We start from the raw sequence: 27019 nt of genomic DNA, 5'->3' as shown, positions 1-27019 counted from the left end.
TGTCTTATTCAATTAGCATTTCCACCACCTTTCATTTATCCTATTATATGCTATTCCTCACTAATAAATAAGCAGTAAGGTACATCAAAATTTTTTTAAATTGTGTAATAAGAAATAGAGAAAAGTACTTCCATTAATTTATCTTTTTGAATATATTGAAAGACGACTCCCATTTGTCCTTGTTTATTATATTTTTTAAGGCCACACCTGCAGCATACGGAAGTTCCAGGGATGGGGGGTAAGCTAGGAGACAGCTGCAGGCCTACTCCAAGGCTCACAGGAACTTCAGACTCCTAATCCACTGAGTGAGGCCAGAGCTAGAACCTGCATCCTCATGGAGACTATGTCAGGTTCTTAATTCACTGAGCCCGCTTTTTTAAATTAATGCATGGAATCAAGACTGACGAAGTGTTACAGAATCTAGTACTCTTAGAAAATTGTCCTGGAGTTCCCATTGTGGCTCAGCGGTAACGAACCCGACGAGTATCCACCAGGACATGGGTTCAATCCCTGGCCTCATCCAGTGAGTTAAGAATCCAGCATTGCCATGGGCTGTGGTGTAGGTCACAGACATGGCTCAGATCCTGCATTGCTGTGGCTGTGGTGTAGGCTGGCAGCTGCAACTCCTATTCAACCCCTTAGCCTGGGAACTTCCATATGCCTCAGGTGCAGCCCTAAAAAGCAAAATGAGAAAAAGAAGAAAAAAGAAAATCCTGTCTTCACTATGGATTACCCAATCAGATAATAATGGGCACTATCATATTATTTGTTACAGACTGGCCAGCAAATAAAGCAAATACATATTAAAATTTGAGAACATGGAAAAATTACTAAAACAAGTACTACCTGCCTCCACCCACCCTGACCGCTCACTCTTCCTACTGAAGTTATACAGTCACACACATATAAAAAAACAAGTCATTACTACCACTTTATGCAAGTCAAAGAAAAATGTTCTCCTTTCCCAGTAATAATTTATTTATACTCCAGGAGAGAAAATGAAAGAAAATTAAGTCTTATACAGCAGAAGTGTTTATTATGGTGAAAAACATTATACAGGAACAGTGAAAGGTGTCGAAAATAGTTTACATAAAAGGAGTCAAGTTAATACATTCGGTCAGCCAGAGTGTGGGGTTAGAGAGAAACAGAGAACACAGTCACATGGAGCGGTCTGCATTTGTTTGAGTATCCAAAAGAGGGGAACCCAGAACACAGTTAAAATCTGACCAAAGAGAGTTAAAGGTTACTAGGTCAAAGTTCTACTGTTCGCCTACTATCCCCTGCCACCCTGGCTACTGTACTCTCATTTTAGTGATAATGGCATATAATGAGAACAATAACAAATAATTTTTTTTAATACTAGATCAGAGATGGATTACTTAACTCTATCTCAAAAGAGGTTCTTTTCAAGTTTGAGAGGGGGTTATATGGGAAACCAGAAATGAAGACATAGACAAAGAAGATAAATTATACATTAAAAAATTAATATAACCTGCAGGCTCAAAGGAAGCTTCTCAGAACTGCCCACTTTCCTGCTTCATCTGCTGACTCTGAGAGTCAGTGGAGGTAATAAATAATGTAGTGGTATACTTACATTATTTTACCTCATGATCAGTTCATTTGCTTAGACCAGGAAAATAAGAAAGCTGGCACGTTTAGTGCCCTGGAAGAGTGGACTTATGTACAGAAAAATCTAGGCAGCATAACAAGTTATTAAGAGTTCTTTCCCTGCCTTACCACTGATTCAGAATATTAGGCTTATCCAGAAGGGAGTAGAACTGGAAATCAAAATCTTACGCTAAATTAATAACTAAGTAAAAAAATGAATAGTTTGATATATAATTTGTAGCCTAAAGTCACTTTTAATCTAACTATAAGTCTGCCCATTACCAAACTGCTGTACAACTCTTAAAATATTTCTCATTTCCTTCCACTTACATTTTCTTGAAAAAGTTCAGGATGCATTCCTCGAACAAAATGCAAAGCAAACATCAACTGATCAGCCTGAAAAGAATAACAGATATTATGTTGATTTTTCTAAATCTGTGTTTTTGGAAAAGCAGAGTTCTTAAATTTTGATTCACAAAATCTTTATTCTGTTGACAAATAATCAACTCTCATGAGTATAAGAAATGACTACTCAGCTGGTATTAACATAGCATAACTCTTCTAAGTTGGGAGTGAGAGGACAGAAAGAGTGCTAAAATTTTTAGAAATAGTGCTAAGGATTAATAAGTGTGTACATCTCGTTTTTAAAAAGGCAACTAGATTTGCAATGTTTAGTCACTACTAACGAGATCAACATCTTGCATTATTAATTCTTCAGTTGACACTGTGTATGTTACAGGCTCCTGAACATTCTAAATGCCCCTAAATAACGAAATTTCACTTCTAGGAACTTATGCAAAATGATCATAAATGTACTTTTAGATAAGATATATTCTTTGCAAGAGTTTTTAAAATTGAGGGAAAACAAACACATAAATGTTCAAAAGTCTACTATGAATAATAGTCAAATCAGGGTATATAGCATAGCCCATATTATTTATTTAAACAAATATGTTTATTAAAATATACATGGATATATAGCTGCAAAAGAAACTAGAAAAAGATATCAAAATTTTTATTAGTGATTTATTTTTGAGATTACAGCTTATTTTTGTTTCCTTATTTTTTCTTAAGTGTATTTTGCAAATTTTCTACAATAAGCTTATTTCTGTAAAAAAAAAAAAAAAAAAAAGGAACCCATAATCCTTACTAACATTTACTTAAGCATCTGCTTAAGTACCATCTTATCTATCAAGTTCTAATTTAAACTTTATTTAGCTTTCCCTATTTTTAAATAATACTTATTTATTCTAGTATTATGTGTGTGTGATTATAAATCTACAGATAAATATAAGGATATTATATGTAAATATATGTACCACAAAAAAGACCTTCTTATAAATACTACCACCAAGTGATCTCCTTGCCTGCAAGAAAATTACCCTTCTGTTGGAAAGATCCAGTCTCTTAAATATTACAATACAGAAGAAATTTATTTTATAAAAGTACATATTGGGTATGTCTGTGTGTATATATATAGCAAGGCCTCAATAAACATCTACTGATGAAGTGAATAAATTTAAAAATATGTATTCACAGCCACAACACAGTCAGTGAGTGAAAACAAAGCATTAAAAACTGGAAGCAGACAGCCATCACTCAGGTATGAAAAAAAGTTACAACCAATTATACTGTACATGAAATATTTAAAATACATAAAATGCAAGGCAGGTCATTTGGAGAGATATGTAATGGTTTTAGGTATTAGAAGATTAGAATTCATGTTTGGGATTGAACAGTAACTAGCTGGAAAAGGTAGTAAGATGTTTATTTTACAGAGTAATGGATATTTAAAATGATTATAATAGCACTCTTCATCTAAGGTAAATAAATAATGACTAAGATAAATAAGACAATAATGCATTACTTTGCAGGCTTTGTCACTTAAATAATAGTTTATTTTTTACAGACACCCACAAATTCACATAAAATACTACATTTATTTAGCCATTTCTTTCTTTGATCTAAGGAAGAGCAATGTAGTCTCTATGATTCTCAGATTCTCCACTGGAAGCAGTGAACTACTTATCCATTATTACTGAGCCCAAGATCTGAAATGTTGGCCAAAAATAGGCGCATAAAGTGTAGTCAATAAACGAGTAATTGTGACCATCCTTTGCTTTGCTTTCTGGTCACTAATGACACCCTGAGCTGAGGGATAAGCCTATAATCAAGTTGCCTGATCTCAATGTATCACACCACAAATAACAGTTCAAGGGATGACACAGGACCTTAGCCAGGCCAACCAGGATGATCTTGGATGATTTTCCAACATGAAGATGGCAGAAAAAAAGCTATTTATGGAAGGGGTCTGGTTGCCTAGCTGTACCAATGAATCCCTCCAGCGATAAGACTATAACAATGATTTTAAAATGTAGAAAAATGATAATTCAAGAATAATCCTAAAAATATAGCTTACTGAGAGTCAGAGACAGAACACATTACTTCCAAATAAATTTAAGTAAAATCAAGAATGAACTAATCAAGCTTAAGGTTTATTGAATACTTATTTCAAAAAACAACTTCATCAATAATCAGAGTTTTGAAAATATTTTGTACCTGTAATATCTTTGATCTACACAATTTATCAGATGGGAAAATCTGGATATTTTAAGATCAATTTATCTTGGTATGCCTCAGTTCTGTTGCAAAATAACTTAATATCAAGAGGATACTGATAAGAAAAATTTAAGCTGATTGTCTACATAGTTAACTAGCTGAATGCAGAAAAACGAGACAGTGGAACACTAGATGGTATAAGTCAACTATATTCCATACTACACCATCATGTACACGCTAGTAAAAATTCAAAAAGAGTAAGACTATTACAGAAGATTAATACAGTATGAGGAAACCTTAAAGTCAACTTTATAACTGATAAAAAGTTCACATTTCCATATACAACAGTTTGCTTCAACCACATTCTACTATCAAGAGGTCTTTGGCATCAAGCAGAATGTGTTGGAATTCCAGCTTCAACACCCACCACATCTGAATAACCAAGAGAAGAGTTAAAGCTCTAAATCTTGCTTTCCTATTTTATATAAGAGAACTGTTGTAGGAATTAATTAATAATGTATTAACATACTTAGTGCCTGGAACACTGTAAGTCTTAAAAGATGACAGATAACAACTATCTGCTTTACAGTAAAAGGATATATTATACAATATTGGAAAGGAAATGTATTTTAAAAATATTTCCTAAACTCCATAAATCTCAGTGACTACAAAGCAATGGAAAGTATAATTCATTCCTTTTATTTCTACTCTATAATATTCAGTGATTTCAAATATGTTTACTGAAAAGTATAAGATAGATACCATATTTAGAAAAATCTTATTTTAATCTCAAAGAATGTGATATAGGCACTCACATTTGTGTATGAAGCTATATCATACATCTTAATAAAGAATTCCATGCAGGTGCATGTGTCTCTTTTAAGTAGAGTTTTGTCCAGATATATGCCCAAGAGTGGGATTGTGGGGTCATATGGAAGTTCTATGTATAGATTTCTAAGGTATCTCCAAACTGTTCTCCATAGTGGCTGTACCAGTTTACATTCCCACCAACAGTGCAGGAGGGTTCCCTTTTCTCCACACCCCCTCCAGCACTTGTTATTTGTGGACTTATTAATGATGGCCATTCTGACCGGTGTGAGGTGTTGCAGCACTATTCACAATAGCCAGAACATGGAAACAACTCAAATGTCCATCAACAGATGATTGGATTCAGAAGATGTGGTATATATACACAATGGAATACTACTCAGCCATAAAAAAGAATGACATAATGCCATTTGCAGCAACATGGATGGAACTAGAGAATCTCATACTGAGTGAAATTAGCCAGAAAGACAAAGACAAATACCATATGATATCACTTATAACTGGAATCTAATATCCAGCACAAATGAACATCTCCACAGAAAAGAAAATCATGGAGTTGGAAAACAGACTTATGGCTGCCTGGTGGGAGAGGGAGGGAGTGGGAGGGATCGGGAGCTTGGGGTTATCAGATACAAGTTAGAATAGATTTACAAGGAGATCCTGCTGAGTAGCATTAAGAACTATGTCTAGATACTCACGTTGCAACAGAACAAAGGGTGGGGGAAAAATGTATACATGTAAGAATAACTTGATCCCCTTGCTGTACAGTGGGAAAAAAAAAAAAAAAAAAAGAATTCCATGCAAATTCACTTATACTTCCAAAAACTAACAGGTTAGATACAATACTAAAAGTTTCAAAGTTATCTAAGCAGAAGAAAATTGTCTAAATTATTAAGATTCACTTTAATAGTCACAGGCTATAAAATTTCTAAACACTCAACCACAGAACTTCTACTTTTTTATTGAAAGAAAACACATTTTGATAGGAAAAAATCCACAATTCAAATTAAATATGTAAGATACATGTGATCATGAGATGCTGTTATTATTTATTTTTAAAGTATATTCATCTGTATTTTAATCAATGAACTAGCAAACTCATTTGAAAAGACAGGCAAGGGGAGTTACAGAGGCATGCACTTAGAAGGGTTTTCATGAAAAAACATTCTATACATATACATCACCAGACATTCTTCCTATACCATTTCTGATCTTTTAGATAATATTTCTATGAGGAAGGGAAAACAGTATGAATCATATGCTTTCCCAAACTTTCTTCCAGTCCTTTTCCATATTCTGACCCAATGGTTGGAAATTATTTAACACATCAACAAATCCATTAATAAACTGCGGTAAGAAATGATATGCAAAGCTACTAACCAGTACATAGTTTTATTATAACCATCATAAATTTGGGAGAATCAAATATACTACTTACCCTATAATTGTCCAAGGTACTTAGGTTATTGAAATAAACACTTCTGATCTCATGAAGGAAAGAAAATGAATGATATAGCTAATAATCTAAATTGAAAGTGCTAGTCAGTTTCTCCATTTGTTTTAGTTTGTTGAAAGTCTAAATTTTCTGCTATAAAACAGGTCAATCATTTTTCTGTTCAAGGTCAAGATGCTTTCAGTTCAATGTGATGTGAATACTAATTAATAGTCCTAGTCTATTTCAAAAAATCTACTGTTGTTATATTGGTGTCACTAACCCAACAGCAAAATCAGCATGAGAGAAACTCTGGCAGTCAGTTTAATGTGATGCTCACTGCTAAAAACCCAAAAGCTTTCACTAAAATATGAAATTGGTTCCATCCTAATTATGTTAAGGTGATAAATCTTGAGACATGAAGCTCACTTTCACAATTAATGTGCTTTCTGAATTTTTATTCACCACTGAAGCTCTATGGAATGCTGAATTCAAGATGAATAGATTTAATATTACTCACACAGAAATATGAATTTTATAAAACAGATTTTCACCATCAATTAAAAACATGTTTTAAGAATTATACACTATAGCATTTTTAAAATAATTTCAGCTATTCACAACAGAAAAGTATTACTCAAGACAGAGAATGAAAAATTCCAATTGGGTGGGTACTAAAATGTTGAGAATTTAACAACCTACAACCGCTCTCCTAGGGCAGTAAAGTACTGCTTTTAGCTTAACTTAAATATACTCTTAAAAAGTAAAGTGACTTAAAAGAAGTAACCCTCACTAAATTTCACTGATGTATTAAATCATCTCAGAACTCTGAATGCTTATTATATTTTTTCCTAATTACATTATTAAAATATGACAAAAGGACAAAAGGATTTCATCAGAAAATATACTGTTATCACCAAAAATAAAATAAGAACATATAAATTGAGGTATAGATATATAGCTTAGAAATAAATAAGACACTTATAAATAAGAAAAGCTACTAATCTTTGGAATGAATAGCAAGTATAGATTACCTTTTGACTTAGAACATTCATGGAGAATATTTATAGTACATCTCTTTTCAAAAAGGATTTTGGGGTACCTTAAAATAACTATTTTTCCAGAATATTTTCATAAATCAAAGCCCATTTCAGTGTGGAGATTTCAAAAGAAAGTAAAAAAAAAAAATTATTATTGGGAGACTGACCAAAATAAAAATTTGTAGCATAATATATTTACCAGAAAATAAAAAGACTAAAGCTATATTCAGGAGGACTTGCTGGGTCTGGTATCCAGGGTGCTACAGGTGCTGCCCCTCTCCATCTCCCAACCACCATTTTATTCTTTCAAACTCCCTCCTAGGGTCAGATAGTAAAGCATGAACTGCAGTAAGAAGCAGCTGTACAAGGAGCCCCCTTCATCAATGACAGCACCAGCAGTATTCAAGAAACAAAAATGCAATTCCATGTTCAAATTGTTTCCCAACCATCCCACAAGCACTCTGGGGCCTCCCCTCAGGCCTGGGTCCCTTGGTCCTATGCATCTGGCAGGGGGTGGGAGAAACAGAGCAGCCAGAGCAGTAAAACTCAATGTATATAGATTACTGTAAAGCAAGTTTATGAGCATGAACTTTTGGATCAGCCCTGCTGGAAATGAAATTCCATTTCATTTGGTTTCAGCTCTCAAATGAATCACTAATCAAATGAGGATGACTGAGTCTCCAGGAAAAGCCCTTCTGCACAGGAATGAAGAAAGATGAGAGACACCCAGACAGACTACCTCCTCAGAGAACACTGTGGATTCCTGAACTTGAGGGGAGGAGGAAGCCTGAGGGAGGAGGGGGGACAAAATGGGCATTTAAAATGCAAATTGGTAACATGCATGAACCTTGAAAACATTATGCTAAGTGAATAACCCAGTGACAAAGGACAAATACTTACATGACTCCACTTATATGAGGTACCAAGAGTAGTTAAATTCATAGAGATAGAAAGTAGAATGGTGGTTCCCAAGGCTGGAGGGATATGGGCTGGGCAAATGTTTATTGTATAGGGAGTTTCAGTATAAGACAAAAAAAATCATGCAAATTAAGTAATATGGATATCAAAAAATAAATCCAATACTTAAAAAATATTAAAATAGGGAGTTCCCGTCGTGGCGCAGTGGTTAACGAATCCGACTAGGAACCATGAGGTTGCGGGTTCAGTCCCTGCCCTTGCTCAGTGGGTTAACGATCCGGCGTTGCCGTGAGCTGTGGTGTAGGTCGCAGATGCGGCTTGGATCCCGCGTTGCTGTGGCTCTGGCGTAGGCCGGCGGCTACAGCTCCGATTCAACCCCTAGCCTGGGAACCTCCATATGCTGCGGGAGCGGCCCAAGAAATAGCAACAACAGCAACAACAACAACAACAGACAAAAAGACAAAAGACAAAAAAAAAATATATATATATATATTAAAATAGTAATTACAATAAAGTAGACTTGTTCTATAAAGCAAAACTTATTCTTTAAAATGCAAGGAAAACAACAGTTCCTGTTGTGGGCTCAGTGGTTAAAGTACCTGACTAGTATCTATGAGGAAGCGACCTTGATCCTTGGCCTCGCTCAGTGGGTTGAGGATCCAGCATTGCCATGAGCTGTGGTGTAGATCGCCGATGAAGTTCAGATCCCAAGCCGCTGTGGCTGTGGTGTAGGCTGGCAGCTACGACTCTGATTTGACCCCTAGCCCGGTAAGCTCCATCTGCTGTGGGTGTGGCCCTAAAAAGACAATAGACCAAAAAAAAAAAAAAAAAATGCAAAGAAAACAAACAAATATCACAAATAGACAAACATGGCAAGTAAGGAAGAAAAGTTTATTAAGAAACAACTTTAATAAAAATAAATAGAAGAAATAAAAATAAGATATTATTTATAAACAACAATGTAGTAAATTAAAAAGTGGTAATTCCAGAGTTGACAAGGATGCAAGGAAAAAGGTACCTCCTTGGTCAGGTTTATTCCGATATTTGACTATTTTGGGTGCAATTTTAAAAGGTATTGTATTTTTGTATTCCTTTCCTAATATTTCATTCATAGTATACAGAAATATGACCAATATGTGAATGTTAATCTTATATTCTGCTGCTTTTCTAAATTTGTTGGTCAGTTCGAGAAGTTTTTGGGTTGAGTCCTTAGGGTTTTCTATATATAGTATCATGTCATATGCATACAATGACAATTTTACTTCTTCTCTTCCAATTTGGATACCTTTTATTTCTTTTGTTTGTCTGACTGCTGTGGCTAGGACTTCCAATACTATGTTGAATAACAGTGGTGAGAGTGGGCATCCTTGTCTTGTTCCAGATTTTAGTGGGAAGGCTTTCAGCTTTTCTCCATTGAGTAATATATTGGCTGTGGGTTTGTCATGAATGGTTTTCTTTTAAATTTTTTTATTTTTTGTCTTTTTGTCATTTCTTGGGCTGCTCCCGCGGCATATGGAGGTTCCCAGGCTAGGGGTCTAATTGGAGCTACAGCCACCAGCCTACACCAGAGCCACAGCAACTCGGGATCCGAGCCACGTCTGCAACCTACACCACAGCTCACGGTAATGCCGGATCGTTAACCCACTGAGCAAGGGCAGGGATCGAACCCGCAACCTCATGGTTCCTAGTTGGATTCGTTAACCACTGCACCATGACGGGAACTCCCATGAATGGGTTTTACTGTGTTAAGGTATGTTCCCTCTATACCCACTTTGGAATGAGTTTTTATCATGAATGGATGTTGGACTTTGTCAAGTGCTTTTTCTGCATCTGTTGAGATGATCATGTGGTTTTTGATTTTTCTTTTGTTATGCTGAGAACTATAAAACATTAATCAAGAAATTAAAGAGAATTCAAAGAAATGGAAAGATATTCCATGCTCCTGGGTTAAAAAATTAATATTGTAAAAACGGTCATACTACCCAAAGCAATATACAGATTCAATGCAGTCCCTATCAAATTACCTATGACATTTTTCACAGAACTACAAAAAAAAATGCAAAAATGTTTATGGAAACACAAAAGACCCAGAATTGCCAATACAATCCTGAGGAACAAAAACCAAGCAGGAAGCATAACTCTCCCAGACTTCAGGCAATATTACAAAGCCACAGTAATCAACACAGTGTGGTACTGGTACCAAAACAGACATACAGAACAAAGAACCCAGAAATAAACCCAGACACCTACAGTCAATTAATCTTTGACAAAGGAGGCAAGAACATAAAATGGGAAAAAGTCTTTTCAGCAAGTGGTGCTGGGAAAACTGGAAAGTTGCATGTAAATCAATGAAACTGGAACACACCCTCATACCATGCACAAAAATAAACTCAAAATGGCTTAAAGACTTAAATGCTAGACAAGACACCATCAAACTCCTAGAAAAGAACATAGGCAAAACACTCTCTGACATCAACATTACAAATGTTTTCTCAGGTCTGTCTCCCAAGGCAACAGAAATAAAAACAAAAATAAACCAATGGGACCTCATCAAACTGACAAGATTTTGCACAGCAAAGGAAACCAAAAAGAAAACAAAAAGACAACTTACAGAATGGGAGAAAATAGTTTCAAATGATGCAACTGACAAAAGCTTAATCTCTAAAATATACAAACAACTTATACAACTCAACAGCAAAAAAGCCAACAACCCAATTGAAAAATGGGCAAAAGATCTGAACAGACATTTCTCCAAAGAAGACATATGGATGGCCAACAAGCACATGAAAGAAATGCTCAACATCACTGATTATTAGAGAAGTGCAAATCAAAACTACTATGAGGTACCACCTCACACCAGTCAGGATGCCCATCATTAATACGTTCACAAATAACAAATGCTGGAGAGGGTGGGTGGAAAAGAGAACCCTCCTGTACTGTTGGTGGAAATGTAAATTGGTACAACCACTATGGAAAACATTATGGAAGTACCTTAGAAATTTATGCATAGAACTACCATATATCCCCAAGAGGACCCATATCCTCTTGGGGATATATCCAGACAAAACTTTCCTTGAAAAAGACACATGCACCTATATGCTCATTGCAGCTCTATTCACAATAGCCAAGACATGGAAACAACCTAAATGTCCTTTGACAGATGATTGGATTAAGAAGATACGGTATATATACACAATGGAATACTACTCAGCCATAAAAAAGAACAAAATAATGCATTTGCAGCAACATGGATGGAATTAGAGACTCTCATATTGGGTAAAACAAGTCAGAAAGAGAAAGACAAATACCATATGATATCACTTATAACTGGAATCTAACACACGGCACAAATAAACCTTTCCATAGAAAAGAAAATCATAGACATGGAGAACTGACTTGTGGTTGCTAAGGTGGAGGAGGAGGAAGTGGGATGGACAGGGAATCTGGGCTTAAGAGACGCAAACTATTGCCTTTGGAATGGATAAGCAATGAGATCCTGCTGTACAGCACTGGGAACTCTATCTAGTCACCTATGATGGACCATGACAATGTGAGAAAAAGGAATGTTTACATGTATGTGTGACTGTGTCACCTTGCTGTACAGTAGAAAATTGAATAAAAATTTTAAAAAATTAAAAATTAAAAAAAGAAAAAGGTACCTTAATACCCTGTGAGGAGGAGTATTAACTGGTAAAAAAAAAAAAAAAAAAAGTATTAGAAGGCAATTTGTTAATTCCCAACAAAATTTCAAAAGTCTGTAACCTTGGACAAATGATTACACTTTCATCGAGAAATCTAGTGTTCTGGTTCAAGATAGTGACATAGGAAGATCCCAAACTCACTTCCTCCTATGGATACATGGAATGTACAGCTATATATATGGAATAATTTCCCTGAAAAACACCTTAAAGGCTAGCTGAGCAATTACCACACACTGGGCAAAAGAGAAGAAAGTAGGTGGGAGAGGCTGGAATGTAATCTTACCATAAAACCCACCCCTGGAACCGTGACCAAAATTAAGAGGAAACTCAAAACCCAGACCTTCTTCCTGAGGAGCAAAGGGTTTGAACCCTATACTAGGCAGCCCAACTTTAAAGACCTGCACCTGATTATGAAGCTCCCAAAACATCTAGCTTTGAAAATCAACCAGGCTTGCACAATATCCACAAGACTTGTTCTCAGAAACAGCTCAAAAAAGGCTTCCATGCTGAGACTCACCTGTCCTGGGTCCCAGCTCAGGAGCAGCCCATATAGATCAGACTTTGATGAAAGAGGCTCAGTTGTACAGATGAAAGCACTGGCCAAAGAGGCAGGCATCTAATTTAACACATATACCTAAAAGCCTGTTGAAACAGTCTGGGTACACACACTGGTGGGCACCATCTTCACACTCTCCCTCTGCTAGCTAGCAGGTGCCATCATTTTTTAGCTTTTCTCCAGGGGGTGTCATCTTTTCACACTTTCTTTGCCCCACTGCAGGCATAGGGGCCACTTTGCACTCTTTCCCTGCCCTGCTCCAGGGTTCCAGTATCTTTCAGATGTGAGATTTACATAATTCTGGTGCCCTGATTTTTATAACTACAGCCAAAAGGACACCCTTTGATCACCTGGCTCTGGACCAAGAGAGCTTTTGCATTCCTGGGTCCCATGGGACTGTAACAATCAGAGAGACAGTTCTTGGCAGGCTACCATCCCCAGGGTTCTTCACAGACAGCAATAATGACACCCGCCAACCTTCTGTGAAAGAAGCCTATTTGCCTATACTGGAGGTTTGGCTTGAGGAGCAGGCCTCAGGTTTGGCTTCAGGGTTGGTTTGGAGCTCCTCTAAAAGGAATCATTGGTCAGGGAATGCCATTTTTGCAATCTCCTTCTGCCTTAATATAGCTCACCAGTATCTCCCAGAAAAAGAAAGTTTATCCATTTGTCTAAAGCCTCTGTTTTTCCAACTGCCACTCAGAAAATACAACAACTCAGACATAACCAAAGGCCAGTGGGGCTTATATTTGCAGTCCCACCGGACTGTATATATTTTCATACTTTAAAAGCTACTCCCAGAATATCTAGCTTCAAATCAGCCTGAATCTATTGCTGAATAAGATCTTCTTCTGTGGGACACTGACAGGTCATGATACATTTCCAACTATGGGGAGCTACTTCTAAAAAATATAATAGGCTGCTTGGACAATCGCAAAGGTTTAAGAAAAAATGAAGAGGTAGGGTTGAATGATAAGGTTGAACCATCAGGACATTGGTGCTAGCCAAGTACCATTTTGGTGTCCTTCCTCTAGCTTATTAATGCCAGGGGCTTACACATCCACTAGTGGGCCAGCGCCAAAGCCAGAACGCCCCAGGCCTATAGCCAGCCACTCCAGCACCCAGTTCTGCCCACCAGTAGGCTAATACCAACTCCAGCCTCCCTAGTCCCCTAGCCCAGCAGCCCGACCCCCTCCTACCAGTGGGCTGTTATGAGCTCCAGTATCCCAGAACATGCAGCCAGACACCCAGAACCTGCCCATGCCCATCGGCAGGCCATCACTAGCTCCAGAATCCGCAGGTCATATAGCCAGCCATGCTATGGCCTGGCCACATCCACCAGGGCCCGGCAGTCAATACGTGAGGTAGGGCCTGGCAGCCAACCAAAGGCCAGTCCCACGGACTAGTACAAAGTAGTTAGCCCTACTACAATAGAAGGGTCCACACAGCCCATATACGGGCACCCCTAGAGTATACAGCTATGGTAAGCAGAAGGGAGTGAGCTTCTGAACTCTATAAAGTATCTCTCACATAAGCCATTCTCCAAGACCTAAAAACACACCTAACCTACACAGCTCATAGAAATAAAAACAATGAACACAGCAAAGTATGAAGACAGAGGAATATGTTTGAAACAAAGGAAAAAAGACAAAAGCCCAGAAGAAAAACTAAGCAAAGTAGAAATAAGCAATCTACTCAACAGAGTTCAAGGTAATGATCGTAAAGATGCTGAACAAACTCAGGAGTAAAATGGATGAACACAGAGAAAGTGCCAACAGAGAGAAAACATAAAGATAAACTAAAAAGAGCTGAAGAATACAATAACTGAAAAAATATACTAGAAGGAATCAATAGTAGATTAGATTTAAAAAGTCTCTTCAGCAAGTGGTGCTGGGAAAACTAGACAGCTGCATGTAAATCAATGAAACCAGAACACACCCTCACGCCATGCAAAAAACAAAAGTCAAAATGGCCTAAAGACTTAAACATAAGATAAGACACCATAAAACACCTAGAAGAGAACACAGGCAAAAAACAGTCTCTGACATCAACCTTACAAATGTTTTCTTAGGTCAGTCTCCCAAGGCAATAAAAATAAAAACAAAAATAAACCAATGGGACCTAATCAAACTTAAAAGATTTTCCTTTTGCAAGGAAACCATTGAAAAAACAAAAAGACAACCTATTGAATGGGAGAAAATAGTTGCAAATGATGCAACCGAAAAGGGCTTAATCTCCAAAATATACAAACAACTCATAAGATTCAACAGCAAAAAAATAAAAAATAAAATAAAGAATAAAAGTAAAAAATGGGCATTACACCTGAATAGACATTTCTCCAAAGAGGACATACAGATGGACAACAAGCACATGAAAAATTGCTCAACATCACTAATTATTGTAGAAATGCAAATCAAAACTACAGTGAGGTACCACTTCACGTCAGTCAGAATGGCTATCATTAAAAAGTCTACAAATAAAAAATACTGGAGAGGGTATGAAGAAAAGGGAACCCTCCTACACTGTTGGTGGGAATGTAAATTGGTAAAGCCGCTACGGAAAATAGTATGGAGGTACCTCAGAAAACTAAATATAGAACTACCATATGATCTAGCAATCCCACTCTTGGGCATATATCCAGACAAAACTTTCCTTGTAAAAGATACATGCACCCTTATATTCACTGCAACATTATTCACAAATAACCAAGACAGGGAAACAACCTAAATGTCCATTGACAGATGAATGGATGAAGAAGATGTGGTACATATACATAATGAAATACTACTCGGCCTAAAAAAAGAATAAAATAATACCATTTTCAGCAACATGGATGGAACTAGAGACTCTCATACTAAGTGAAGTAAGTCAGAAAGAGAAAGATAAATACCATATGATATCACTTATGTCTGAAATCTAATATATGGCACAAATGAACCTATTTACAGAAAAGAAACAAGGAGTTCCTGTCGTGGCTCAGTGGTTAACGAATCTGACTAGGAACCATGAGGTTGCGGGTTCCATCCCTGGCCTCACTCAGTGGGTTAAGGATCCAGCGTTGCCGTGAGCTGTGGTGTAGGTCACAGACGCGGCTGGGATCTGGCATTGCTGTGGCTCTGGCATAGGCCGGTGGCTACAGCTCCAATTAGACCTCTAACTTGGGAACCTCCAAATGCCGTGGGTGTGGCCCTAGAAAAGCCAAAAAAAAAAAAAAAAAAAGTCTACCAAAAAGAAACAAACTCGTGAAGAATAGACTTGTGGTTGCCAAGAGGGAAGGGAAGGGAGTGAGATGGATTGGGAGTCTGGGGTTAGTAGATGCAAACTATTGCATTTGGGATGGATAAAAAATGAGGTCCTGCTGTATAGCATAGGAAACTATATCCAGTTACTTGTGATGGAACATGATGGAAGATAATATGAGAAAACGAATGTGCATATATATATATGTGTGTGTGTGTGTGTGTGTGTGTGTGTATGTACATATATATAAATGTGTGTGTATAACTGGGTCACTTTGTTATACAGCATTAATTGACAGAATACTGTAAACTGACTACAATAAAAAAATTTTTAAACAACAAAAATAAAAATAGAACTGCCATATGATGTAGTAATTGCAATTTTGGGGCATTTTTCCGAAAAACCCAAAAACACTACTTCGGAAAGATATCTGCTTTCCCTATGGTCGTTGCAACATTATTTATAATATATACATAATGGAATGTTAATTACTTATTAAAAATTATGAAATCTTAATAAGTACAACTTGCAGTTATAAAATAAATAAGTCGTAGGTTTGCAGTGTACATCATAGGGAATATTGTAATAACTCTGAATGGTGACGGACGGTTACTAGACCTATCATGTAATGTATAAAAATACTGAATCATTATGTTGTGCACCTGAAACTAATGTAATATTGTAAGTCAATTATACTTTAATTTTAAAAAGGGAAAAAAAAAGACTGTAATGCAAGACTTGAAACCATAAACCTCCTAGAAGAGAAAGCTACTGAATATTTACTTACACATGTACATAATGGTGAGTTACTAAAGATGCTCATTGCAGTCATTTGTAACAATAAACAATACGGAAAGAATCTAATTATCTACCAATATATTACTAACATATAATCATATTATAGAATACCACATAATCACTAAAAATAAGGAGGCTAACATTTCTATTTTTAGAAAGATCTTCAGGACCTACTGGAACAAAAAGGATGCTACAGGAAAAAAAAAAGGAAAATTTTAAAAGCTAGATCTATATATTTGTACATATGAATATGAAGAAAAAAGAAATAAACCTCTAAGGAACATGTGAAATCTCGAACTCGTTTCTTCTAATGAAGGAGTAATAGTAGGAGGAAAGGGTTAAATGAATGTTTAATGTTTTCCACATAGTTCATTAAATTTGAAACATTTTCTGAAAAATATTTTCAAATTTTGTGTAATCAAATTTTACAAAGTTTTATATGCGATAATGTATTACACAAACGTTAAAAGATATCATGAATCTATAACCCTTGAAACTACCAATATATCACCCTCATATTCAGGATCATAACTAGTGACAAAAAGGGCTTTGAGATTATTTCCTTACAATTTCTCATTTTATACAAGTTAAAATTGAAGACCGAACAGTTGATTTTTAGAATAAGAATTTTATAAGAAAAATACGCATCCACAGCTTTCAATTCTGCCTAAATGTTCAACTATAATTCTCCGAATTTCCAATAACATCCTTGTCAGAGTGCTGATAGGTACTTTGAAGGATTTATTCCCTTTCTAAAGTAAAGATCCTCAACAATCACTCTAATCATAAAAATTACTATCTCATTCTAAAGAGTATATTAAGTATATCTTTTTCGAGAAGTATATGAAGTATATCTTTTTCAGGAAGCCTATATAATTGGACCACAATAACTCTATTCGTCTCACTTAACTGCCTTTACAAATTGCTTCTTTAACATATCTCAAACTATACCCAAAGAATGAAATTTAAAAAAAAAAAAAAAAATCTAAGAGAAAACTCTGTGTTTTCTGTAACATCATGACATTTCTAAAGTATGTTTCATTGTATATTCCTCTGGGGCCCTTATACTATGAAGATGTCTATGACAAATTTCTCTCATATCTCAGGATCAGGCATTAGTTTACTCCCTAATGGGAGAACTAGAAAATTATTTTGTTTCCCAACCTAAAGGATATCTAGCAGTGTCAACAGATACTTTTGACTGTCACAATGGGGCAAGGGAGATTGGCACTAGCTGGTAGAGGCCAGAGGCGATACTAAATATCCTAAAATGTACAAAACAGCTTCCCACTATATAACTATGTGATCCAAAATGTCAGTGGTACTGAAATTTAGAAACGTCAGCTAGAAAATGACCTACATAATTCATCATCATTTCCTCTTTCACTTGCTACTGAGATGTTCAGAACTACATCAGCTAACCTGTGGTTTACTTGTCACTTTTCTCCCTACTATACCCCAAGTGCTGTAAGACAATCTGGTTAGTCAGGAATATTGCTCTTGGGAAATAATCAGAAATGTCAGTTTTATTACCTTTCCAGAGTTATATAATTTAACCTAATACTGTATTAAATCAAGGTTTGAGTAATATTTTACACATGAAAAACAAAGTTCCTTACCTTAAATAGACAACGACATATATATTCATACACCATATGTTTCAGTGAGTTAATAAGAGACTGTATCCTCTGTTCTGTATTTTCAGAATCCTGTAGATTACAATTTGAAAATTGAAAAACCATTAGGAAATTCATGAACATTTAAAAGGTACTCCAGAGTTTAATCATGCTTATAAATTGTTCTCTCAGACTCAAAACTGATTCTGGAACAATTATCTCTGTCACTCAAACTCAAGGCACTAATAAATAAATAAATATATTAAACCTCTATATTAATGTAATCAACATTGATGTATTTTAATGTATAGAATTTATGCTTTCAATAAATGAAAATTAAAATCAATTACCATTAATGCAATATGAATTTAATTTGACCACACCACGTTGATTCCTACTTGCATTAAAAATACTGCATCAGGAGTTCCTGTCATGGCTCAGCAGTTGGTGAACCCGACTAGCATCCATGAAGACACGGGTTTGATCCCCGGCCTCGCTCAGGGGGTTAAGGATCCAGCATTGTGTGAGCTGTGGTGTAGGTCATAGATGTGACTCAGATCCCGCATTGCTGTGGCTCTGGCGTAGGCCGGTGGCTACAGCTCTGACTGTACCCCTAGACTGGGAACCTCCATATGCCCTGAGTGTGGCCCTAAAAAGACAAAAAAATTCTTCAGCTTCTCTCCCCACCTTGAAACCTAATCTTTGTCCAAAGGACATTACAAATATACCATGGGGGAAATGCTTATCTTGTCTAACAGGACTAAGATGACAGATTTTACTAAACAAACCCACCTGCAAAACACAAGCTCTTCATTATGTGCCATTTTGTCAAATCTGAATTTAAGAACAACTTCAAATGATTTACTTTAGTAATTTAAAAAAGACATCAGTAAACTTTAATCATTATTTGTAATCAGATGAAGATTTTTCTGAAATAACTCATTCATGAAAATATTAACTAGTCCATGCCAATGAAGACAAGGATGTTTTTTTCCTGTTTTATCCTCTGCTAAATCACCCAAGTACCTAGATAAAGCCCTGGGACATGGTAAGTCTGCAATAAATGTTGATTGAGGGAATAATAATGTTTCCTCAGAAAGACAGACTTAGGGGAGGATGAGATTGACATATATACACTACTAAATACAAAACAGATAAGTAGCAAGGACCTTCTTGAATCTGGGCAGGCTTCTGACTGCTTCAACCAATGGAATACAGAAGAATGACCCAAGGCTAGGTTATAAAAGCCAACTCAGATTTTGCTTTGTTCCCTGGAATATATATGGGATGTCCCAACATGCAATATGAGAAATCCAACTACTCTCTGCTGTGAGGAGGCCAGGCCTCATGGAGAGGTGCTGCTGTCAGCAGTCCTCATCATCAAGTCCTCCCACCTCAAGTACCAGACATGCAGGTGAAGCCTCTCCAAACTCATTCCACTCTCAATTCCTCCCAACTAAGACTTGAGACATTATGACGGAGAGGTAAGCCATCTCTATGGTACCCTGACCAAATCCCCACAAAATCCTTGAGCATAAGAAAGAATCAGTGAGCATAAGAAAAACATTGTTTTCATCCTAACCAGAACACCCTATAGAAGGCAGTTAAATAAAGTAGGATATGGCCTCACAAGCTCTCAAAAATATTGTGTAGGTTTCTATTTCTTTTTTTTGTTTGTTTTTGTTTTTGTCTTTTTGCCATTTCTTGGGCCGCTCCCGCGGCATATGGAGGTTCCCAGGCTAGGGGTCGAATCGGAGCTGTAGCCACCAGCCTACGCCAGAGCCACAGCAACGCGGGATCCAAGCCGCATCTGTGACCTACACCACAGCTCACCGCAACACCAGATCCTTAACCCACTGAGCAAGGCCAGGGATCGAACCCACAACCTCATGGTTCCTAAACGGATTCGTTAACCACTGCACCACGACGGGAACTCTGCTTTCTATTTCTTGACATGAAAATTGTCTACAATATATTTTTAAAGTACAGTATGATACCTTTTGGTTAAAATTATTTATATCATTTAATATATTGTTCCCTCCATTAGAATACAAGCTTGATATAACAGTATATATTCCTGTATTTCCATTTTATAGAGCAATATCTGGGACCTATCACAGCCTCAAACAATAAGGGTATAGAATGGAGTTTTAAATATTGCTTTCTCCAGGTAGTTATGTGGATAATTTCTTATTTTACACCTCTATGAATCACCCAGGTTTTTCTTTTAATGATCATTTCAGAACATAATCATTTATTAATTTATAATCAGAATATAAAAATTTTCATTAAGAGGACTGTCAGATTTGGATAGTTTGTTAAAAACATAAAATGTAACTAAGGAGTTATTTTCTTTTAAATATTGCTTAAAAGTGTACATGTGGTCTTTTGAAACATAATTCTAAGCAAATGTTCTCAGGAACTTATCGTTAAGTACCTTAGTAAAATGATCTCTCATATTCAGTTTCAGCTATAGGGTAACCAATAGCATACCTGTTTGTTTTGAAGAGCTCGCTGGAAAAGTCGGAGAAATGCAGCCAAACTAAAACGGTACATGTTATTAATTTTGGACAAGTCAGAGATAATGAAGTACATCTTGCTGGCACTCTCAGCCAGAGGCAGATAGGCATCCCGCTCCTGAGGATCAATGGTTGGTAGGGGGAAACACCTTAGTATCAATGCTTTACTGCAACCTACAGACTACTATGCATCTATCTAGCTACATCCTTACTCTTTCTACATAAATACAACAAATAGAGATGAATCACAGAACTTTATAACTCAAAGAAATCCCACAATCTAGATTTTCTATTTTAGGTTTTTATATTTTCATTTTTATCCTAAGATATTACATTTTTGTTTTGTATTTTATGAAACTGAGGGCAATACATTCCAAATTCATCTCTACCTCTCAGATTACACAGCTAGCAGTAGTTCCTGGGTTGGTTTTAATGAAGATCAAGAAAACTTGTTTTAGCAATAAGGGACCACTTCACACCAGTGAGAACAGCTATCATTAATAAGTCTACAGATAACAATGCTGGAGAGGGAGTAGAGAAAAAGGAACCTTCCTGCACTGTTGGTGGGAATGTAAATTGGTACAACCTCTATGGAAAATAGTATGGAGATTACACAAAAAAAATAAATATAGAACTACCTACCATATGATCCAACAACCTACTCTTGGGCATATATCTGGACAAAACTATAATTCAAAAGATACGTGTACCCCTATGTTCACAGCAGCACTATTCACAATAGCCAAGACATGCAAACAACAATCTAAATGACCATTAACAGATGAATGGATTAAGACAATGTTGTACATATATATACAATGTAATACTACTCAGCCATAAAAAAGAATGAAATAATGACATTTCTAGCAACATGGATGAAACCAGAGATTATCATACTAAGTAAAGTGAGTCAGAAAGAGAAAGACAAATACCATATGATATCACTTATATGTGGAATCTAAAATATGGCACAAATGAACCTATCTACAATACAGTAACAGATTCACAGACATAGAGAACAGACTTGTGGTTGCCAAGAGGGAAGGAAGATGGAGAAGGATGGACTGGAAGTTTGGGGTTAGTAGGTGCAAACTATTAAATTTGGAACAGATTAACAATAGATGGGAGGACAAGATGGCGGAGGAGTAGGGGGACACGCTCGCCCTCTCCCACAAACACAACAAAAAAAGCACATCTACAGAAGAAATGACTCGCACAGAACAACAACCAATCGCTGGCAGAGGAACCTAAACTCCAATAACGGCAAGAAGTTCGTGACATTATTGGGCAGAACGGGAGAAAAGAGGAGAGTGAGAGAAGGTGAATCCGAGCGGGACGGGCGCTCCCGAAAGGGAACTGCGGAGGAGAAAGGGATCCCGCACCCTGGAAAGTCTCCTACCGGGCGAAAGATCAAACGAACCGGAGGAATCTCCAGATGCAGAGAAGAGTGTAGCAGTAAGTCGGAGTACGGAAAAACGATCAAGAACCCAACGGACCATCTGAACTACGGGCACAGTCACCAAAAATTGAGACGCCTGGGTGGGGGCTGGGCACCGAATCCTCTGCTCCAGAGGTTAGTCCCTGGGAAAGGGCCGAGGGACGACTGGGTGGGGGCTGGGCACCGAGACCTCAGCTCTGAAGGTTGGTCCCCGAGAGGGGGCCGGGGGACGCCTGGGTTGGGGCTGGGCACCGAGACCTCGCCTCCGAAGGTTAGTCCCCAAGAAAGGGCCGGGGGACGCCTGGGGGGGGGGGCTGGGCACCGAGACCTCGGCTCCAGAGATTAGTCCCCGGGCTAGGGGGGCGGGGAAGAGCGGAAACTGCTTGGGAGGTCTCTAAACCATTTGACAGGGCAGAGACTGCCTGGGAGACTAGAAAACAAAGCTGTCGCAGAGGAAGGGAGCAATACTCTAGGGGCGGGGAAGTGGAAAGCCGCCTCAGAGGGAACCTGGGAGAAGAGCCTGGTCTGCGCCCGTGCTGGGGAGGGGAGAGAAGAAGGGGTGGGTCCCCATAGAATACCCCCCACGCCACAGCAAGCTTACAGGCCCGCTAGCTAGCAGAAAGCTGTGCTTCCCAGTGCATTCCCTCCCCCCACCCCCGCCACCCCCTACGCTCTCGCCGAACCTGGGGCTGCCTGCCATCCAGGAGGGCTGGCCTCAACAATTGCCTGAAGCCTACCACCGCAGGGGCTCTCCCTGCACAGGCCTGCTTGCCCTTTGGAGGGGCTACACTTCCACAGAGCAGCACCAAACACCACCAGCCCCCTAGAAAAGGCCTGCAGCCCAGAAAAGCTAGAACAAGCCTAGCCAGGCCGTGAATAGATCGACCTAATTCTCCGACGGTTTTTCTGAGACGGGCTCCCCCGGGGAGGAGCCTCTTGAGTCTCCAAGGGCCTTGCTACACGCCCAAGACCCCAGGGGGTGCTAAGACCTAGTGGACCACCTGCATAGGACTGCCAGCTCCAGGCAGGACCCCCTGCAGCCCAGAAAAGCTGCAACAAGCCTGGCCGAATCGGGAAAAGATCTCAGACGGTCTTTCTGAGTCGGGCTGTCCTGGGGAGGAGCCTCTTGAGTCTCCAAGGGCCCTGCTACCCGCCCAAGACCCCAAGGGGTGCTGAGACCTAGTGGACCAGCTGCATAGGACTGCCAGCTCCAGGCAGGACCCCCTGCAGCCCAGAAAAGCTGCAACAAGCCTGGCCGAATCGGGAAAAGATCTCAGACGGTCTTTCTGAGTCGGGCTGTCCTGGGGAGGAGCATCTTGAGCCTCCAAGGGCCCTGCTACCCGCCCAAGACCCCAGGGGGTGCTGAGACCTAGTGGACCAGCTGCATAGGACTGCCAGCTCCAGGCAGGACCCCCTGCAGCCCAGAAAAGCTGCAACAAGCCTGGCCGAATCGGGAAAAGATCTCAGACGGTCTTTCTGAGTCGGGCTGTCCTGGGGAGGAGCCTCTTGAGCCTCCAAGGGCCCTGCTACCCGCCCAAGACCCCAGGGGGTGCTGAGACCTAGTGGACCAGCTGCATAGGACTGCCAGCTCCAGGCAGGACCCCCTGCAGCCCAGAAAAGCTGCAACAAGCCTGGCCGAATCGGGAAAAGATCTCAGACGGTCTTTCTGAGTCGGGCTGTCCTGGGGAGGAGCCTCTTGAGCCTCCAAGGGCCCTGCTACCCGCCCAAGACCCCAAGGGGTGCTGAGACCTAGTGGACCAGCTGCATAGGACTGCCAGCTCCAGGCAGGACCCCCTGCAGCCCAGAAAAGCTGCAACAAGCCTGGCCGAATCGGGAAAAGATCTCAGACGGTCTTTCTGAGTCGGGCTGTCCTGGGGAGGAGCATCTTGAGCCTCCAAGGGCCCTGCTACCCGCCCAAGACCCCAGGGGTGCTGAGACCTAGTGGACCAGCTGCATAGGACTGCCAGCTCCAGGCAGGACCCCTGCAGCCCAGAAAAGCTGCAACAAGCCTGGCCGAATCGGGAAAAGATCTCAGACGGTCTTTCTGAATCGGGCTGCCCTGGGGAGGAGCCTCTTGAGCCTCCAAGGGCCCTGCTACCCGCCCAAGACCCCAGGGGGTGCTGAGACCTAGTGGACCAGCTGCATAGGACTGCCAGCTCCAGGCAGGACCCCCTGCAGCCCAGAAAAGCTGCAACAAGCCTGGCCGAATCGGGAAAAGATCTCAGACGGTCTTTCTGAGTCGGGCTGTTCTGGGGAGGAGCCTCTTGAGTCTCCAAAGGCCCTGCTACCCGCCCAAGACCCCAAGGGGTGCTGAGACCTAGTGGACCAGCTGCATAGGACTGCCAGCTCCAGGCAGGACCCCCTGCAGCCCAGAAAAGCTGCAACAAGCCTGGCGGAATCGGGAAAAGATCTCAGACGGTCTTTCTGAGTCGGGCTGCCCTGGGGAGGAACCTCTTGAGTCTCCAAGGGCCCTGCTACCCGCCCAAGACCCCAGGGGGTGCTGAGAACCAAGTGAAATCTGCTACCATCGTGGGGTGGACCTCCCAGTCCTGTCTGCCCTCAGGAAGTCCTCCTTTGCTTCAAAGAAACACTGTTAGTCCCATCAACACTCCAGAAAAGCCACACTGCCTCAAAAAAAGATTGACCAACAACGACAGCCCTCAGGAAATATTCCAGGGCAGTGACAAGGCAAACACTACCCGATAACGGAGAGTACAACTCCCTCAGGAGAAAGAAGACAACAAGCAAGATGAAGAAGCTGAGAAACCACCCCCAGTCAAACCAACAGGAGAACTCACCTAAAACAGTCAACAATGAAACTGATCTCTGCAGTCTGACAGACCTGGAGTTCAAAAGAGAAATAGTGAAAATACTGAAGGAATTAAGAGAAGATATGAACAGCAATGCAGATACCCTCAGAAAGGAGCTAGAAAATATAAGGAGGAGCCAAGAAAAACTAGAACATTCATTTGCAGAGATGCAAACTGAACTAGGGGCAGTAAAAACCAGAATGAATAATGCAGAAGAACGAATCAGTGATATGGAAGATAGAATAATGGAAATCACTCAATCTGGTCAACAGACAGAAAACCGAATCAAAAAACTGGAAAGCAATATAAGAGACCTATGGGATAATATAAAACGGGCCAATCTACGCATAATAGGAATTCCAGAAGGAGTAGAAAAAGATAAAGGAATGGAAAATATATTTGAAGAAATTATCGATGGAAACTTCCCAAATCTAAAGGATACTGGATTCAAGATACAAGAAGCACAGAGGGCCCCAAACAAACTGAACCCAAACAGACCCACACCAAGACACATCATAATAAAAATGGCAAAAGTTAGTGATAAAGAGAGGATCCTAAAGGCAGCAAGAGAAAAACAGAATGTTACCTACAAGGGAACCCCCATAAGAATATCAGCTGATTTCTCTACAGAAACACTACAGGCCAGGAGGGAATGGCAAGAGATATTTAAAGTGCTCAAAGGAAAAAATATGCAACCTAGAATACTTTATCCAGCAAGAATATCATTTAAAATAGAAGGGGAAATAAAAATTTTTCCCAACAAACAAAAACTTAAAGAATACAGCAACACAAAACCCAGGTTAAAGGAAATATTGAAAGGGCTTCTCTAAACCAAAAAGAAAGGAAGGAAAGGGAAGAAAAAAGAAAAGAAAAAAAAAAAAAAAGAAGAAGAAGAAGAGGAAGAACTAGGACTGAGGAAGATACAATCAGAGAGCAGTCACTCAAATAAGGCAGCATACAGATTTAATCATGAACATGCTTCAAACAAAATAAAATTAAAAAGAAAAAAATAAAAGAGTCATCAAAACCATAAAATGTGGGCAAGGGATGTTAGGAGGTAAATAATCCTTTTTGTTTGTATGTATGTCTCTCTTCTTAATTTTAATATAATAATGAAGTGTTTGAACTTACAGGACCATCAGGCTAAAACACACAATTATGGGAAGGGGTTAGCATACTTAAAAAACAGGGCAACCACAAGCCAAAACCAAATATTGCATTTGCAAAAAATGAAAAAAAAAAATACACTCAAGCAGATAATAACAGGAGACCATCCAACCAAAAAAAAAAAAAAAAAAAAAAAAAAAAAAAAAAAAAGAAGAATGAGAACCATAGAATCAACTGGAACACGAGGATCAAATGGCAATAAATAATCATCTATCAATTATCACCTTAAATGTCAATGGACTGAATGCCCCAATCAAAAGACACAGATTGGCTGAGTGGATAAAACGGCAAAAACCTTCAATATGCTGCCTACAAGAAACTCACCTTAGGACAAAAGATACATATAGATTGAAAGTGAAAGGCTGGGGAAAAGTATTTCATGCCAATAGACATGACAGAAAAGCAGGAGTTGCAACGCTCATATCAGACAAAATAGACTTTAAAACAAAAGACATAAAGAAAGACAAAGAAGGACACTATTTAATGATTAAGGGATCCATCCAAGGAGAGGATGTTACTATCATCAACATATATGCCCCAAATATAGGAGCACCCAGATACATACAACAAATATTAACAGACATAAAGGGAGATATTGATGAGAATACAATCATAGTAGGAGACCTAAATACCCCCCTCACATCAATGGACAGATCCTCTAGACAGAAAACCAATAAAGCAACAGAGAGCCTAAAGGAAACAATAGAAAAGTTAGACTTAATTGATATCTTCAGGACACTACATCCAAAAAAAGCAGAATACACATTCTTCTCAAATGCTCATGGAACATTC

The 27019-nt window shown here is 38.9% G+C and overlaps 1 protein-coding gene across 1 annotated transcript in view; it reads right to left on the bottom strand.

The window, feature by feature from the left end:
* The window catches only part of DYNC2H1 (dynein cytoplasmic 2 heavy chain 1), a 319035-nt gene that overhangs the window by 145599 nt on the left and 146417 nt on the right, over positions 1–27019 (bottom strand). The window contains 3 exon segments of the mRNA XM_021062717.1: positions 1939–2004; positions 18297–18386; positions 20787–20930. Of these exon segments, the coding sequence (XP_020918376.1) occupies positions 1939–2004; positions 18297–18386; positions 20787–20930 (300 nt within the window).

Source organism: Sus scrofa, chromosome 9, assembly GCF_000003025.6.
Source record: "Sus scrofa isolate TJ Tabasco breed Duroc chromosome 9, Sscrofa11.1, whole genome shotgun sequence".
Taxonomy (NCBI): domain Eukaryota; kingdom Metazoa; phylum Chordata; class Mammalia; order Artiodactyla; family Suidae; genus Sus; species Sus scrofa.
Note: the sequence above shows the minus strand (reverse complement) of the source record. Positions and strands in the feature narration are given on the sequence as shown.